Source organism: Mauremys mutica, chromosome 2, assembly GCF_020497125.1.
Source record: "Mauremys mutica isolate MM-2020 ecotype Southern chromosome 2, ASM2049712v1, whole genome shotgun sequence".
Lineage (NCBI taxonomy): Eukaryota > Metazoa > Chordata > Testudines > Geoemydidae > Mauremys > Mauremys mutica.
The window spans coordinates 262,238,733-262,255,984 of NC_059073.1; the positions used below are offsets into that span (position 1 = coordinate 262,238,733).

The 17,252-nt window shown below is 40.5% G+C and overlaps 1 protein-coding gene across 1 annotated transcript in view; it reads left to right on the forward strand.

Annotated features, from left to right (window-relative positions):
* GAD2 (glutamate decarboxylase 2) overlaps window positions 1-17,252 on the forward strand; it is a 55,747-nt gene that overhangs the window by 8,329 nt on the left and 30,166 nt on the right. Inside the window, exons 5-7 of the mRNA XM_045008226.1 lie at window positions 1,205-1,295; window positions 2,167-2,279; window positions 7,753-7,868. Of these exons, the coding sequence (XP_044864161.1) occupies window positions 1,205-1,295; window positions 2,167-2,279; window positions 7,753-7,868 (320 nt within the window). The remainder of the gene's footprint in view (window positions 1-1,204; window positions 1,296-2,166; window positions 2,280-7,752; window positions 7,869-17,252) is intronic.

Below are 17,252 nucleotides of genomic sequence, written 5' to 3' on the forward strand. Positions count from 1 at the left end.
ATGGGACGGGGGGAATTGGATTTTGTTTCCAACTCTCAACCCAGGCTTACTTCCAGCCCCAAAGCCCAATTACTCAGCTTTTGTGTACTGCGAGCTGGGGGGCAGGTGAATAATTCTCGGCACAATTCTTTTAGCCATGTGTATGTGCCTGATAATAGACCACGAGAGACTAGGAGACGCGTTTTCTCTTGGTTTTTGTTTGCATTTCCTCAATCACCCTGCTGTATTTTATCTTTCCCATGCGGTCAGTACCAGTCTGCAGTCCTTGAGTTAGGACAGGTATTTTCTACGCAGGAACACTTTCCTTTGAATGAGATGATATTTACGTAATTGTTAATCTTTCAAAATTCTTGCTGGTAACAAAGCCATGTAACTCTAAACAGGGGGGCAAGACATGACTAGTCAAGTGAGCTCTAATGAGTTATTTGTATTCCCAGTTTTAATAGCTCTGGGCATATTTTTGAAATATAATATCTGACAGGAGGTTAGAAAAATCCAGAAGTCAGCAAGAGAAACCTTGTAAATGGACTACCCAGCCCACGGAATATATTTTCACACATCATTCTGACATAGCTGCAATGTTCCCTTTCGTCAGGTTTATTTAAAATCACAATTATTTATAATTGTATTCTGACAGTGGAGAAATGACAAATATTACCACAGTCCATGCCATATTTGCACAATCATCAGCCTCTGAGTCATGTTCAAAGCAGTCAGCAAAGTGTTCCATTTTCTCATTTTGCCCTGTCTTTTATAATCATTAGCCATTCATCACTGATGTTGTTATGAGCAGTGGCAAGCACCTCAGATGGTGTGTTGTGCCTTTCAAATGGAGCCCAAGCAAAAGCACAGTCAGTGACAACATGCGACACACATGCAGCGGCGAATAGCTATTTTAGTGCAGCAACATCATGCTAATTTTCAATACAAATGGCAAGAGCTTGTAATTCCAGTACAATATAATTTCAGTACAAATGATAGATCTTATAATTCCTACCTCTACTTCATTGTTCCTGTTTTACTTATTTTGAAATAAGGAAGGGGAAAATAATCTCCCCATTACAAAATATCTGTTGTTGTTTGTTTCACACATTGATGATGCTTTTCCATTGTGTAAAAATCCTGAGATAAATACACCAATCAGTACTAAGCAATTTCATTCTGCTTCATCAGACTTCTGATACATTTTTTCCATTTTATGCAGGGCATCCTAGATATTTCAATCAACTTTCAACTGGACTGGACATGGTTGGATTAGCTGCAGACTGGCTGACATCAACAGCAAATACTAATATGTAAGTAGCCAAATTTGCAACTATCATTATCTAGGTTAATTTTAAAATTAGATTCTGCAGTATTTGCTATAGCTGTAGGTAAAAGAAAGCCTTTTATGTGAAACTAGCAGGAAAAACATTTGTCTGCCTTTTAAATTTTAATACAGCCATCATGTTATTTTAAAACTGCTTTGTATGTTGTCTCCCATTAAAAAAAAAGGAACGCATAAATAAAATGACAGCTCTGATAAAATTCCTGCAAGTGAAGGGGAAAATATTTTTGTGTTTTGCATACATAGATACGTAAAATGTGAAATGGAGACACAAACAGATGCTGTTAGATAAATAGACTTGCTGACAAAAGAACCTGACCTTGCAATCCTTACTCATGTGGGTTAGTGCCATTGGTTTCAGTGGGACTATCCAGGTGGCGAAGGCTGCAGGATCAGACCCAAAGTTTATTTGTAAGGCTCCTGGCCTACGAAGTGTTGTATGCACATCTTGCTTTATGCACCGTGTCTCATTGACTTCCATGAGACTACATTTGCATGTGAAGTGAACGGCCTTGTTCTGGTCAATCGCTCTTGAATACATTGTAATAATGTGAGCCCCTGTCCTGCAGGAAGCTGAGCAAGCTCCACTCCTGCTAAAGTCAGTGGGAATGGAGTCCTCGGCACCTCACCGGAGTGGGGTTGAAAACATTTAAACTTCAAGGCAGAAAGAAAGTAATCAAATATACTGCAAAATATAGTTCTCTGCACTGTACACTATACCGTATCTATACATAATAGAGATTCAGGGTTTGACAATGGAAACAATTGTGTAGATATTTTAAGTTGTAAATTAATGTTTTAAATAAAAAGAATAAAATATGGCCATTACTACATTTCAGGTTCACCTATGAAATTGCTCCCGTGTTTGTACTTTTGGAATATGTCACGCTAAGGAAAATGAGAGAAATGATTGGCTGGCCAGGGGGCTGTGGCGATGGGATATTTTCACCTGGTATATGATATTTCAAGCTTTCTTTGTGTTTCAGACTATACTATGACAGACCTCATAACTAATCTAGCTAAAGAGTCAATACAATGAAATCCACAGTTTCAAGAGGTCATTCACTAATAACAACCGCTGTCCTCTGTTGGATAAAAGTACTGCATATTTATGAAATTCAGGGATGTGATTATTAGGGATTTTAATGTCTGTCACTGTTGAATACTCCCTTCAAGCGAATTGTGCTGCATTATGAACAGCAATAGTAGTGCATGGAAAACATAATCAGAAGAGACATTTGCCCTGCAGTTCTGCTATGGTCCTACTTTCTTATGGATTACATAAAATAAAAGACTATAGTGTTAATAATGAGACAGAGAAACACTCCAATGCCCTCCATCATTACAGTAGAAATTTAAGTGAGCAGGAAAATGTATCATCCCTATCAGTAAATACAAAGCCTGGCCAAGATCCTGCAAAGCCTTATGTATGTGAATAATTTTACACGGGTGAGTTGTCCTATTGAGTTCCATGGGACTTCTCATGTGAGTAGTTATTCAAGTGTGCAAGTGCTTGCAGGATCAGAGCCCTAGCTTCTTCAAGGCAAATCAATAAGTCAAGAAATGAGTATGATTAACTATAGAGGAATCATTGTCAGTGCCAAGCACTGTTTCCATGAGACATCTGATTTTTTAGCATGCCATTTAATCTTTTGCATTACACTCTTCTTCACTTCCCATTTTACTCTGAAACTTTATTAGTTAAAATTACTTATGTATTTATCTCCCAAAGCCACAGAAACTATCCAGAAAAGGGACAAAGACTTAGCACTGTATGGATTACCTTTGTCAATTTCACAGCAACAGAATGACCTCTGTGGGAGGAATCTGTTCTGGAAGGAAAGGTTCAGTGGTCTCACAGGGGGAAAAAAGGATGTTTTGACTATCACCTGATGAGTAGACTGCACAGCTAATCATCACAGGTACTTCTGAGCCCTCCACGTACACTGAGTGTGAAGTTCATTCCTGTGCAGAGGACCAGTGCGAAGTCCACATCACATGCCACTCAAGGGGGCTTAAGCAGGCTCATGGGCCTTGTTCTGGCCCTTTGCACAGGGTTGAATTTTAAACATAGTGAGAGCAGGAAATTTATATTACTTATTATTAATGAGCATTTAAATAGCACAATATGAACCTGACCTCATTCCTACTGAAGCAGGAGGAGTTTTGTTCCATAATGCACAGGAACCTGCTGCTGTTCATGGGCATTACTGTGCCTGCTCACAGCCAAAGCACTTCACATTCAGAATGTGAAAACCAGAAAGGGGTTAAGTAGGCAAACTGCAGTGCGATCAGCAATCGTGTACAGATCCTTCATTACACTAGCATCACTTTCCTTCTCCTGACATAAGGAGGGAGGACTGGATTGTGCCTTGCTGAAAGTCAATATTATACGCGGCTCGATAGCTGTTTGTAGACCATGGGTCAAATTCAGCCTGGACTATGTTGGTTCAATTCCCATGGAAATCTCTGGACCAAATCAACTGTAGTGTAAATTACATGTTGGATGTTAAGGTGGTCAGAGAATGAGTGTAAGTGTTAAAGTTGTGTAGCTTGCACTGATTTGACATTCAGTGGGTTAGCAAAGCAAGTGTAACATTCAGCAATGGCAACTGAGGTGGATTAGCAATCAACAAGAGGGCATTATTGTTCTTATTCATTGTTTGTATCATGGTAGTGCCTGGAGGCTCCAATCAAGCTCGTAGCCTTGTTGTATGAGGCACTGTGCAAACACACAGTGAGAGAAAAGTCCCTGCCCCAAAGATCTAACAATCTAAATAGCAAAGACAGACAAAGAATGAGAGGGGAAACAGAGGCACGGAGCAGTGAAGTGACTTGCCCAAAATCATATAGCAGGTCTTTAGCAAAGTTGAGAACAGAAGGCCATTAGACAATTCTGCTTCCTCTAAGACAAGCAAAGATAAGATGAAGGAAAGGGAATCTACAGCCAGGTACCACTTAAACCCCTCACATCTATTTTCTGACCAACTTTATACTCAATGTGCAACTTACACCATTGTTTATATCACATCTGAATGTGTCTCACTGGCTCTAAAAGCTTCCTCTAGATTAGAGGATTTCACCATATCATGGTGCCATACTAGTTAACAGTATGTCCTACTAACTAGTTGTATTCTGCTACTCTAGGTTTTGTTTGTGGGGTGCTCATTGTTTCTGTTTTGCATACAATCCCTTCTTATACACCTGAGACATACTGTATAGTTGTGTTTGTCTTTTAGCGAATTGCTCTCCGCACAGCACTACTAATCAGGAGGTGGCACTCAGAAAAATGCTGTCTCTTAGGCAGTTATTGAGGCTGCGTGTACAGTGTTTGCATTCACAATTAGAGCTGGCCAGGAATTTTTTGATGAAATATTTCTGCATTAGTCAACATTGAGTAGTCAAAACCAAAACTGTGGGAAAGGATCAGTATTGATGAATTTCCTGTTTTGAGAAATAATTGGAATAAAGTTTTGTAATTGTCAAAACAGGACATTTCAACATTTTCAAAACAAAAAGTTTCATTTTTCAATGCGAAACAATGTTTTGTTTTAAAATTTTAGTTAATTTACATTAAAAAAATTAAAATGTAAAAGGTCAAAACTGAAAAGAAAAATTTCAGTTGATCCGATCTAATTTTTTTTCAGATGATCTGATCTCAAAATGTTTTAAGATTTCACCTTTTTTTTTTCTTTTTTTCCTGATTCTGGATGGAAAAATTTTTGAAATCTCAGAAATTCTTGTGGGGTGGGAAAACCATTTCCCACCAAGCTTTTAATCACAACTAATAAAACAACTTTATAGAGTCTAAAGACTTTAATTGTTCAAACTACATGATGGAGCAGCCCTGTTGGAGTGCAAAGAAACCTAGTACAGAAAAGAGGATTAATAGCAACACTGCTTGGACAGTACAAGCCAGTGGACAGGGCAGTACTGATGTGGATGGTAATTAGGCATATCCTTATTGCTAGATTAAAAGAGTGGCACATTTAGGTAGAGGGCCTGTTTCAGTTATGAAGTCTGGTAGGTGGTTATATGAGGTGGAGTGACCCACAAAACATACACCCAATGGGAGAAAACCTGGCCCTATTGAAGTCAGTGGAAGTGTTGTCATTGATTTCAGTGGGGCCAGGATTTCACCAGATGGGTCAAATTTGGTAAATATGCCATTGAGCCACAGAAATGAGGCAGCATCCCTATGTATAGCTCTCCTATGTTCAGAATAGGAATCTTCCTTCCCTGTGCAGAAGAGAAGCTAGCTTCAGGGGAAACGGAGGAGTTGTGTGTAGGGGCTCCACAATCACTGGTTTTATGGAGTGCACATATACACACTGGTCATCTGGAATGTAGTCCTGTATCATTCATATATGATTTCTGATCAGAGCAGATTACTTGTTTATACTGTAATTCACACTTCTTAAGAAGCAGTAGCTACTGTGCCAGATCTGCTTGTTTCGGCAATAGTCAAAACCATCTTTGTCTTTTTCTCTATGTCAGGGTACTGTACCATTCCCTTTTAGTTCTAATCCCTGCATCTCCAAATGAAAGAATAGTCTTTATATAAAGCTCTCAGTGCTGTGAAGAAAAATCTCTAACTCTATCCATTCTCTGCAATTGACCGTATACAGACCTGATTTTGACCTATACTTTTGCAGGTGTCTTTGGCACCCACAATTAATTATGGGCATAAAAATGTGTCTGTAAAAATGAGAGCCTAGGTTGAGGCCCATTAATAAATGTAATTCTAAATGGCTAAACAATGAATGGAGTGATAGAAACAGTCCATTGATGTAGGAACTCCTACATTCTAAACTTGGTGTTGACACTAATTCCATTTGTTGCCTTACACAAGTCATTTAGACAAAATTTCAAAAACTCAGATGCCTTAATTTAGGCATCTAATTCTACAGTTAGGCAGCTGAATACTTTAGGGATGTAAATTTGGCCTTAACCTCACTGCTTCAATTTCTTCATTTGTAGCAATAAGCATTAAAATACCTACACACCTCACAAGGAGTTGTGAAGAATAAATCACTTACAAGACTGCTTCTGCTCTCACACCAGTTTTACACTGGTGCAACTCCATTGACTTCAGTGGAGCTAATCTTAATTTACATCAGTGCAAGAGAGATCAGAATGAAATTCACTGCTTATAAAGACTGAAGATTAGTCTTAATTTAAAGAAAAACCCTGAACCAGAGTACCAGTTAGAAAGGGAGATACAAGCACCATTCTTGGCATACAGTGGAATAGTATACATAACTCCATGTTCACTGTAACAAAAAGAAAAAGCCAAAACAATGCGAAATTTACCAGACCAGAGCCTCAGCTGGTGTAATGTGATGTAACTCCACTGACGTCAATGGAATAACACTGATTTATACTTGCTTACAATCTGGTCCACCATTTTTAAACCTAACACACAACAATTAAGCAGATACAGAACTATTGTAAAACCTGCACCCGGGGTGCTTTATATCCCATAGAAACAATGGGTTGCTAAGCTATATCCAGATCTTACTGATCTTATTGATTGCTGAACCTCAGGTCCATTTTACTGAGCTTTTAAAAAGGAAAGAAACTGCAGAGCACCCTTTTACTGTGTTTTTTGTGTCTAAATTGTTTAATTTAAGTATTAGCAGCTGAATTATATAGATCAAAACATAGTACAGCTCTAGACTAGGTGAATCAATCTGACACTTGAAACTGATATTTTTAATCAATGTATGAAAGTGATTTTGATACACTATTGTTAGAGAAATTTAATCCCTCCCCATCTCCCAACCCCACTGCGGGGAAAAAACTCCTTTCAGAGGGCAGGGTTGATAATAGATTTTAAAATAAAAGGAACAATTGTTGGACTGATGTCCTTTTTTTTTTTTTTCTGGTTGCCCTAATGCTTTGACCTGGTGGTATATCCAGGACACCAGATTTGGGACAGATGTTGGAGTCTTTGAGGGCAGAGAGTATGTCACTCATGTGCCACATGGCAATTTTCCCTGTGGTGGTTTACATGTTGAAAGAGGCCCTTTGCCTTCTCACACATGGGGTCAGAGCATCACATAAGAATACAAATTAGGAGCATGTGCGATTGTTCTTAGGAAAGAGAAGGATATGTTTGGGGAATGTGGGGAAGTGGCATCCAGGAATGGGGAGAGGGCAGAAACCCCATGAACCCCATTCTGGCCACCTTAACTTTTCACATGCGTCCTTGCCTTGGGGCATGGGAGGGGTGTTAATAGATCCATTTGGTCTATCCTCTCCTGCCCCCCCCAACCCCTGATTAGAGGAACAATGAGCAAGAACCATTCACGTACCCTTGCCTATGAACTTGAGTTGGAAAAACTGTAACAAGAGTGTAGTTTGTACTAAAATGATGTTAATAATGCATAGAAAAAATAACAGTGTATTACTGTGGACTCCAGGTGGTGCCATATCTAACATGTATGCTATGTTGATTGCACGTTTCAAGATGTTCCCAGAAGTCAAAGAGAAAGGAATGGCAGCTATTCCCAGGCTGGTTGCCTTCACCTCAGAGCATGTATGTGTTTCTATTTTATCCAGTTTATTAAACTTGCTTTTGTTAATTAAACCAGGACAGAAAGAATACCCGAGCAAGGGATTTGTAGCTACCTGGCTTCATTTCTGTTATACTCTCACTGGGAATAAAAAGGGGTGGTTTCTTGTTACATGAAGGGATATACTGGATGCTTGATGCTGAAATGCATGATATTCTAAAGCAAGGTCTATAAATCACTGTGTCTTTCTGGCTTTCACTTATATCTGTGTAAATCTTAATGTGAAATCCAGTGTGAGAGAGCTCTGAATCAGGCTCTGTAACACTCTGGCAGTGATTTCTCTGTTTATATAGCTCTAATGGAAATAGCAAATCTCTGTAAATCCAAACATCAGTAGCTGACACTGTTCCTACTGTAATTTAATAACAATGTGATAACATACATGAAGACAGTAATATTTAAATGCTATACAAGCAGTAGAATAAATATCAGATCTATGCTTGCTGCTGAATATGGGGGGTAGGTTGACTTTATCATTGATTTATCACCATGAACCAAACCCTGAGTCCAGCTTCTTTGGCAATAAGGGTTTCATATGCCCTAGACACTTGAATAAACTGGCTGTGCACTGAGCTGACCACTGCTAGGATGAGGGGAAGTGGCTTCACGCATAGGATAGTGTGTGTGTGGGGGCGGGGAACACAACTGCCCAATGTGTGGGAGATGTAGTGAGTCTCCCACTCCAGTCTCTTCCCATGGTGGAATTTGCTTGGCTTTAGGGCTTCATTAACCTCCCCATGTAGGGGAAGGGGGTGGAAAGAGAAAACAGGGCCAGGCTTCATGCTCCCCCTCTAAATTTCCCTCCAGCTGACTGCTTTCAGCCAAGGAGGAACCTTTGCCTGCTAGAGCATCAGCAGAGGCACTGCACATGCTCAGTGCCTCCCCAGGCAGCATCCTCAAAGACCTCACTGCCATATGTGGCAATGTGAACGGTCAAAGTTGGGGTGTCCACGGCTGGGAAGGACGAAGGTTAAGTGGCCTCAAAGCTACTATATGAGTGTCTGCAGGGAAGGTCCCTTTCAGGATCTGTGTTCACTCCCATGTCTGCAGAGACTAGACAGTCCTGCAGGTTCCACACTTCAAAGCAGCTGGGCTAAGAATTTGGCCCCACAGCAATCAGAGAGAAAAATAATCCATAAAATAATAATGACTATCCAAAAAGGTCATGCGGTAACGGATACATAATCAATAGAAGACCAGAAACCCTGCAAATTCTTACAAACAAGGTTGTTTAAAATAATATTTCCCTCTGGTCACTATGTAATCTAACAATAGTTCATAGAACTGAAACAGTGCACAACGAATCAAATCTTACTATCATTCTGAAAATAATGAAATGAGTCTTAACATCATTGAGAGTTCATGCTGAGGGGCAGGAATATTGCTACTTAAAGTGACTAAAATGTATTTCAAAGTCAAGTGTGTTGTCAAGGCCACAGTATGTAATATAATCCCTGAGACCTGATACTTATATTCATTAAATGGTATTAAATGACAGTTATTGCCCCTTCCACAAAACAGCTGCAAAAACCTGATAACAATGCAGAATCCCAGTTTCCAGGGATCAAACTACCCTGTGAACTATAGTTTCCCACAGAATATCCAATAGTATGTAGGCCCTTTAGGATATTGCTTGACGAAACTGAGTTATTTGTGTTCTCTTAGTTCGTTACACAAAGCTTGCAGGTTTGGGTGCTTTATTTATTTATTTTAAAGTATAATAGAAACTGTTCCAGAAATGTCATAGTCCCAGCAGCATAATCCTATTTAGAATAGAAGTGTTGTTCAGAATCAGAACTGACAGGGGGATTTGGGGATGTCAGTTAGCACACCCAACTGGCCTTCTTGTCCATGTAATACGATTCAACCTGACGTTAGCTTCTCTCTGATTCAGCAACATGCCATTACCAAGCAGTGTTACTACAAGGTGAGCATTCCATACACTTTGCATTATCAGCCTCTCTTTGTGTTTATGATGGAACAGTGAACCCAGGTGTAAAATTGCTGCATATCTTTAGGTGAATAAAGATGGTGCGTCAGGGGAAAAGTAAAAATCCAACAGGAGCAAATCCAAGACAATAATATCAGCACAATATCAGAATCCGTTCTCATTTTCAGCTATGTAAATTTGGAATCCCTCCATTGCTACATTCTTGGAGTTACTCCACGTTTACACTGAAATCACAGTCTGGCCCCTTGAGCCAATGAATGTTCAGCCATCTAGTGTATGCTTCAGTTACAAGAGCCTTTGTATTCTGTACAATATTATGACATGCCTCTGACTCTGCATCACTTCTATTCCAGCCCACCATTTAGGACACTGCTATAGCTAACCTACAACTCTATGGGTCAAATTCAGCCCTGGTATAGCTCCATTAAGATGCACTTGCTTACACTAGGGCTAAATGTAATGTTATATGTGTACTGGCCCAGCTTTCTAGAGCCAAATGCTGATCTCATTTGCGCTAGATGTGGAGTAACTCCCTTCAAGTCAATGATGCTGGTTTGAGTCTGGTGTCAGAGAGAGCAGACTTTGTAAACGGATCCTTCATAGGTAAAACTCATGGCTGTCACCCATTATATTCCATTTTTATATAACTTTGAAAACCCAATGAAAGTCCAAGACTTGGAGCCACTTCCTTGGTCCCATTATGTCTGCTTTGGGCTGTTCTGGCAATGAAGAGCAGACTGAACACTGCTTTAAGTGTTAGTTAAGGTGTTTCCTTATATAGTATAGGGAGCATTGCATAGGCTAAGGGAAGGGGGGATGCCCAGAACATCTTTGTACTGCATCAATTCCCATGTGCCAGAACAATCCTCTGGGGTCCTTGCCATTTGGCACAACGTAGAGTAGCTCTGTGGTTTCTAGAAATTGCTCCTTGGGACTGGACTGTCACCTCAGGATCAGGTTCTTCCCATCCCCCAACCTGCTCTAAGCTGAACTGGACATCAAATGCCTGGTCCTGTAGATCTGGTCCCAGGTGTATATTTGGTGCACACTCCAAAGCAAATTGTTACTGTTCTCATGTTGCACATGGGTCCATATTGCCTTGCAGTTGCACCTTATATTGTAACTTTGGGCCAAATTCATTTTTCAGTTACACACATTTAAATGCAAAACTTTTGATCTGAAATCACTGGGCTCTGAATACAAAAAATAAAAAGTTACAGCGAAAAAAAAACAAGTTAATAGTATTTCCCATTATTCAACCAAATAGTAGAAGGATAAAGAAATCAGATGCTAAAGATAAACACCTATGGCATGGGGGCAGAGCTCACCTCGTGCTCCAAATAGTCAAATTTGTAGGTTTGTAGGAGTCATGGAATTTTCTGTCACATACTTGGGAGCAACCCATGTGGTTATAGCCCTAATTACATCCATTAATTGTAATGAGGACCAAAGTTCGCACTGTAATGAAAACCCTAGGGATGGAGCTGTTCAAAACATTTTCTACTAAATGCTTTTTTTTTTGTGCTGAAAAATGATGCCTTATCAAAGCTGAAACACTTGGCAGCATTCTAGCAATTTTGACAAAGCTTTTGCCAGAGGTGCAAAATGGTCACTTCCACCTTTTTGATCCAAAAATGGACATTTTGATACAATTTTGTTTCACAAAAACATTCTAAAAGCTTTGGTTTCATTCCAGTGTAATGAAAACAAATTTCCAAATCTCAAATATTGTCATGAAATGGAATTGTTGTTCTTCACCCAGCTCTGCCTAGGAGATAGTTTTCCAGGCCCTGCCCCCCAGATGAGGCTCCCAGAGGTAACACATACATGATGGTGTTTTTAGGGAGAGATTTGAGGATACTGGAGACTAGGGTTTTCATTTGGTGCTCTACAGTATGAAGTTATTCCTAACAGGGATAGTTTCTCCACTAAATCCGTGGCAGAGTAGTGACTCCTCTAATCATGGAGAGGAAGCGGGCAGAGGTTCTATTTTCCACCAGCTAAAGAAAAGTAGCTTTGTTCCCAACATAGAATTTGAGATCAATTTTAACTCTCTGATTGGCATTTCTTTTTTGATTACCTCATACACAAGGATTCGAAAAGTTGGTGGGCTTGACTGAGGAATAACTCCATTTAAATCAATGGATTTACATCGTATACCAGCACAGAGTCCAACTGAAGTAAACAGGGCTCCATATGGACATAGGAATCCACTCATACTCAGATCAGACTGCAGGATTGGGGCCTTCCTGCCAACAGCTTCAGCTTTGATTGCTTGGTTTCATTTTAAGACCTGTACAATTTTTCTCTTGGGGCATTCCACAAGTAAACCAAAGCCTTGGACTTTGTTGCATGAGGAAGGCTGTGTGCAAATAAATTGTTTGAAATGTAAAGGGTAGAAACATTTGCATGTCAGGCAGAGACACAGAATTATGATAACTTATTCTCCCCTAACATTAACAAAATACCTGCTAACCTTCTAGCAGCAGCAAATATAACACCACACAAAGACACATATCTGACTTCAGCGTGTTTAGAACATTTACGTGACTATAGCCAGCATGCACATACACCGGGAGGATTCCATTTCGATAGATAATTGCAATAAATACTACGGGTTGCTATTAGACATTTACAGTGAGTCACCCTGGTGCAGAGGGCCCACGTAAGGCCCTCCACACCATTTAAACCCTGGGTGGAACTGCAGAGGGAAGCATCTTCATACCCTTTGTGCCATGTAGGGTGTCTCCAGCAAATAGGCTAAGGTGGAGAAATTGTAGGGGATGAGGCCCCACACTTACACAGGAGCCACGTCCCAGAGTCTCTACGTAGAGATCACAGAGGGACAATGACACTCTTCTATCTGATAGGCTGTCCAGCCTGTCCAGAGTCTGGCAGTTAATTATTCCCTTCACAAAGCTTATTTATGAATTTCCCCCTAACTAGAATAGACATGAGCACTGGGGATCACAACATTATAAGTTTTTTTTTCTTCTGTTTCAGACATCCCTAATTAGGAGATAATGATTTATTAAGCCATAAAATATGCCAGAAGATTTAATGTCATAATCATCTATATATTAAAGCAGAGATCATGTAAGATAAGAATAGGTCACCATATATTTAAGTGTCACCGAAATTGTTAACGAACCTTTAAATCTAATTAGCAGAATGATTTCAATTCTTCATTTTTTGGAAAGGCCTGATTCTCTCATTAACGGCCCTGTAATAAATTTGTATCGTGCTTCCCACACTACAAAGTTCAATATAAAAAAAAAAGGGGCACAAAAGATGATGGAGACAAACAAAGTTATTCCAAACAGCCTAAGAAATGTTAGAAAGAGAAAAGAATCTCCTAGCTGAACAAGCCCATTTTATGTTGGGTAATAATCTACCCTAATAATTTAGCATTAATAGTACTTTACCCTTCCTGCTTTTCACCATTACATTTAAAATGCTTCCCTTTCAAGAAACAAATCTAGGTTTCTCTTGAACCCTTCTTCGCTCAGCTTTAATCCCTTGCTGGCATAAAACATAAGTATCTCATACATCTGGAATCCCTGGTGAAGCTATCTCAAAGTCGGTCACCTGGGAGAAATAACTTCAGCTTCTTCAGTTTTTCCTTGTAACCTCAGTTCTTCAGGCCTGGGGTTATCTTTGTTTCCCTGCATAACACTTTCTGGAAGGCAGGGCTTTTCTTCCTGTTAATGGGGTGTCACGCCAAAGTGAGCAGTGTGCTCTGTCAGCCCATTCCCGGATACAGCACACTTCCTCACCTCATGTCCAGCCAACTCCACTGCCCAGGGGTATCGGGAGGGTGGAAGCACTCTCTCTTCACCACCTTCCTAACCCATATTTTCTCAGAGGGGCGAATCAGGCCTTCAGCCCCTGCTCTCCCCAGCCCATGACAGAACCCAAGATCTGGATAGCTTCTCCATTACCACATGGATAGGGGTGGGGCTCACTCCCTCTTCCCTTCATGGCCACACAGAACCCAGCAACACTCTAACTCAATGCTAACATAATGAGACTTAATTTCTCACCAACCGGGTTCTGCCCCTGCCAACTAAATATGTTTAACCTTTTGGTTATCTTGTTCACCCCTCTGTCAAAGCAGGACTGTTCCCCCAAACTGATCTGTCCACTATATTCTTGAGTGCTTTGAGCAGTTTAGTTTTAATTTACCCAAGTGACCAAGCTTCCACCCCTTCCCTGGGGAGATTAGTCTGTAGATCAGTAGTCTTCATTGTTAGGAAAGTTTTCCTAATACTCTGACTAGCTTTCTCTTTGCTCATTTTCATCCCATCACTTCTAATTAGAGCATCCAAAACAGTTCCTTCAAACACTAGTAGACCAACAAGAATAAAACAGCAATTGTGCACTTATATTTGTATATACAAATTGAGCAACTGCATATACAAATGAGGATTTGGAAGTTTAATTGCAGTTGCATTTTTGTGTATAAGCCTCTAGCCTGATTTCCCCCCCCCACACACACACACACTGTTTATCCCTAAAGCACTTTTGTTCCTTATCTCTGAAGTCCCTTCAATTCGTAAGCAACTTTCAGACAAGTGAGATGCCCAGAGCTGCATGCACTTTTCTAGGTTCAGTTTCACTTGCGCTGTCAGCCTTGAAAAAGGGACAGCTAGGCTTGGCTATATTCCAGCGGTTGCTTTTGAGCATATGGGCTTAATTTTCTTCCTAGTGGTAATCCACACAAGTCAATGTTCCCTCTTTTATGGCATTCCGAAAGATTTTATTTTCTACTAGATAGAAGAGTTACGGGAGCAATTCCATTTTACCCAGTGTAGAACAAGGAGCCAAATTCATCCTTTCTGTAATGCCATTGACTTTAAAGCCAATGAATTACATTTAATGCCACTTCTTCAGTTCTTTAGCCCTTTCCTATATAACCGATATATTATACTATATAACATATAGGCGTCTTTTCACATAACACACATGTAATGTATATGTAGGTATATAACTGGATGGATGAAATCAAAGATTTTCTTAAATTGGTAATGTAATTGCTGGCTTTAGGAACTGTTAAGAAACTACCAGTATTTTGACACCCTTACAGTTCCCTTCTAATCTGTGTAAAGATCAACAGAATCTTCCTGTGCTCAGGATTTTGTGCTAAGGTTCATTGTGTCAATAGCATCTTAGTGGATTCCCAGCTGCATTATCACAGGGCTCTATGGCTGGAGTGCACATGACCGCATTGCCTCAAGAGAGGTGCTGGGGAGACTGCTTCAGTGAAAACAACCCTTCCCGGTGCTGCTCCTGCCACATGGGCAGAAGGAGGAAACTGCTTCCTCTGGTCAGCCAGGGCACAACCTCCTCCCTGCTTCCAAGGGGCTGCTGCGAACCTGCAATGGGTGCACTTGTGCAATTGCACAAGGGATGAAAAGCAGCTTGTTGTTCCACTCTTCTGAGGCTGTGCCTGAAGCACCCACAATCCAGCCCTAAATCAAAAGTGGATCCATGAATCTGCAGGAATAAAGCTCACCCTTTACTGACCTAACGAAGAACATTCGGGTGTGTTTCTTAACATGCACATTAAGGATTGCATAAAAAAGAGTACAGAATTGTGACAGAGAGGGGTCCAATGCTGAGCAGAACCGTGGTATGTTTACTGGATCGAACACCATTTACCCTTTCACGAAAGAGACGACAGAACTGTGGGAAAGAACATGCATGACTTGCGTAACTCAGTTCAGCTGTGGTTGTGACAAGCCAGACCATGGCAGTGTATAGCGTTGCATTACATGCAAACATCTATTCTTAGAACATTTAAGGCCTGATCCTGGAAGATGCTGAGTGCCTTTGGGAGGTACTGAGCACCTTCAACTCCCACTGAAGTCAGCATTTACACACTTGGTTCCTGGGTCCTAATTCAGCCAAACTATTCATCAGACCACTTAAGCATGTGCTAAACTTCAAGCATGTACTTCAGTCCCATTAAAGTCAATAGGAGTTATACAGATGTTTAACTTTAAGAACATACTTAAGTGGTTTGCTGAATAGGGATGGTTTGCTGAACTGGGGACCTAGAGCACAGATTACAGGACTGGAAAATGTAATACATGATTTTGGCATAGCTGACCAGTGTGCAGTGATGGTATATTGTAGTCACATACCACAGGGGAAGTTTCATCAATTAGTTTAACCAAGAAATATTATTACATCATTAGGAATATAGGCCTGCCATGAGCTGTATAGACCCCAGGTGGACTGGCAACCCAGGAATTAATGCAGGAACTGCCAGCTAGTTATGTTTGGCAGCCTCAACGCAGCTCGGAGAATAAAAGAGCTGAGAAGCAGAGGAGTGGGGCAGCTGCCAGAGGAGCCAGGCAGCTGCCAGAGGAGCCAGCAGTCCAGAGAAAGGAGGTTCTGCCAGCAAGCTGGTGAGACGCTGCCCCAGAGTGACAACAACCCAAAGAAGGGATGACCCGAGCCACAGGCTGCAGAAGCCTACAGAACCGAGGGAGGTAGGAAGGAGCTCAGGGTACAGCAGGAGAATTGATAAGAACTGATCCTACCTACCTACCTCTGAACAGAGATGTAAGAGCCAAAGGGGGTTCCAGGTTCCTGGAGGACCAGCTAATCCCTGCCAAACATAGGGGGAGTCTGTACATTCCAGTGGGACAGAAATTAACATCCCTGCCCCCGGAATAGGACTATAGAGATTGAGGCAAGAAGGGCAGGATGACTGTCCTGCCCTTCTGAGCAGAATCTGTGCAATGCTAAGTCTGACCAAAGAGTGGCGCTGATGTGTTGAGGTGCCTGGCCACAAGGCATCCTAGAGAACTGCTTTCATACTCCATCTATAACTTCAGTACTTGTTGGTTCAAAAGTGATTTTGTTATGCCTAACTATGACAGTTTGCAGAATTGCATTTTGAGTGCAATTCATAGTATTATCAACATCTTTTTCATTAAATCCTTCACAAATATTTGCAATAAACACATCTCTGTTCTGCTTAGAATTGTCTTCAGAAAATGCAAGCCCACTTTCTACCCAGTTGTATAATCCAATGAGTCAATTCCTTACATTTGACAGAGGAGAGAGAACAAACGAATTAATAAAAGACTGTTGATTCCAGGAGTCTTATAAGTGAAGGAAAACAAATTATTTATCCTATAAGAGAAAATCCATGTTGTAATCCTGCCAGTTGTATGACTCTGATAAGACACTACTGATATAATTATTCATGTAACTTTGAGAAAAAAATTAAGGGTTTCAAAAAATCAATTATTTCATAAAATCAGCACTTTTTCATTAGTTTACTAGGTCACCTAATGTAACATACACATACATTATTCAAGAAATAGCTATGTTAAAAGAATGTTTAGGATGCACAGGTCAGCCCTAAGATTAAGAAAATAAT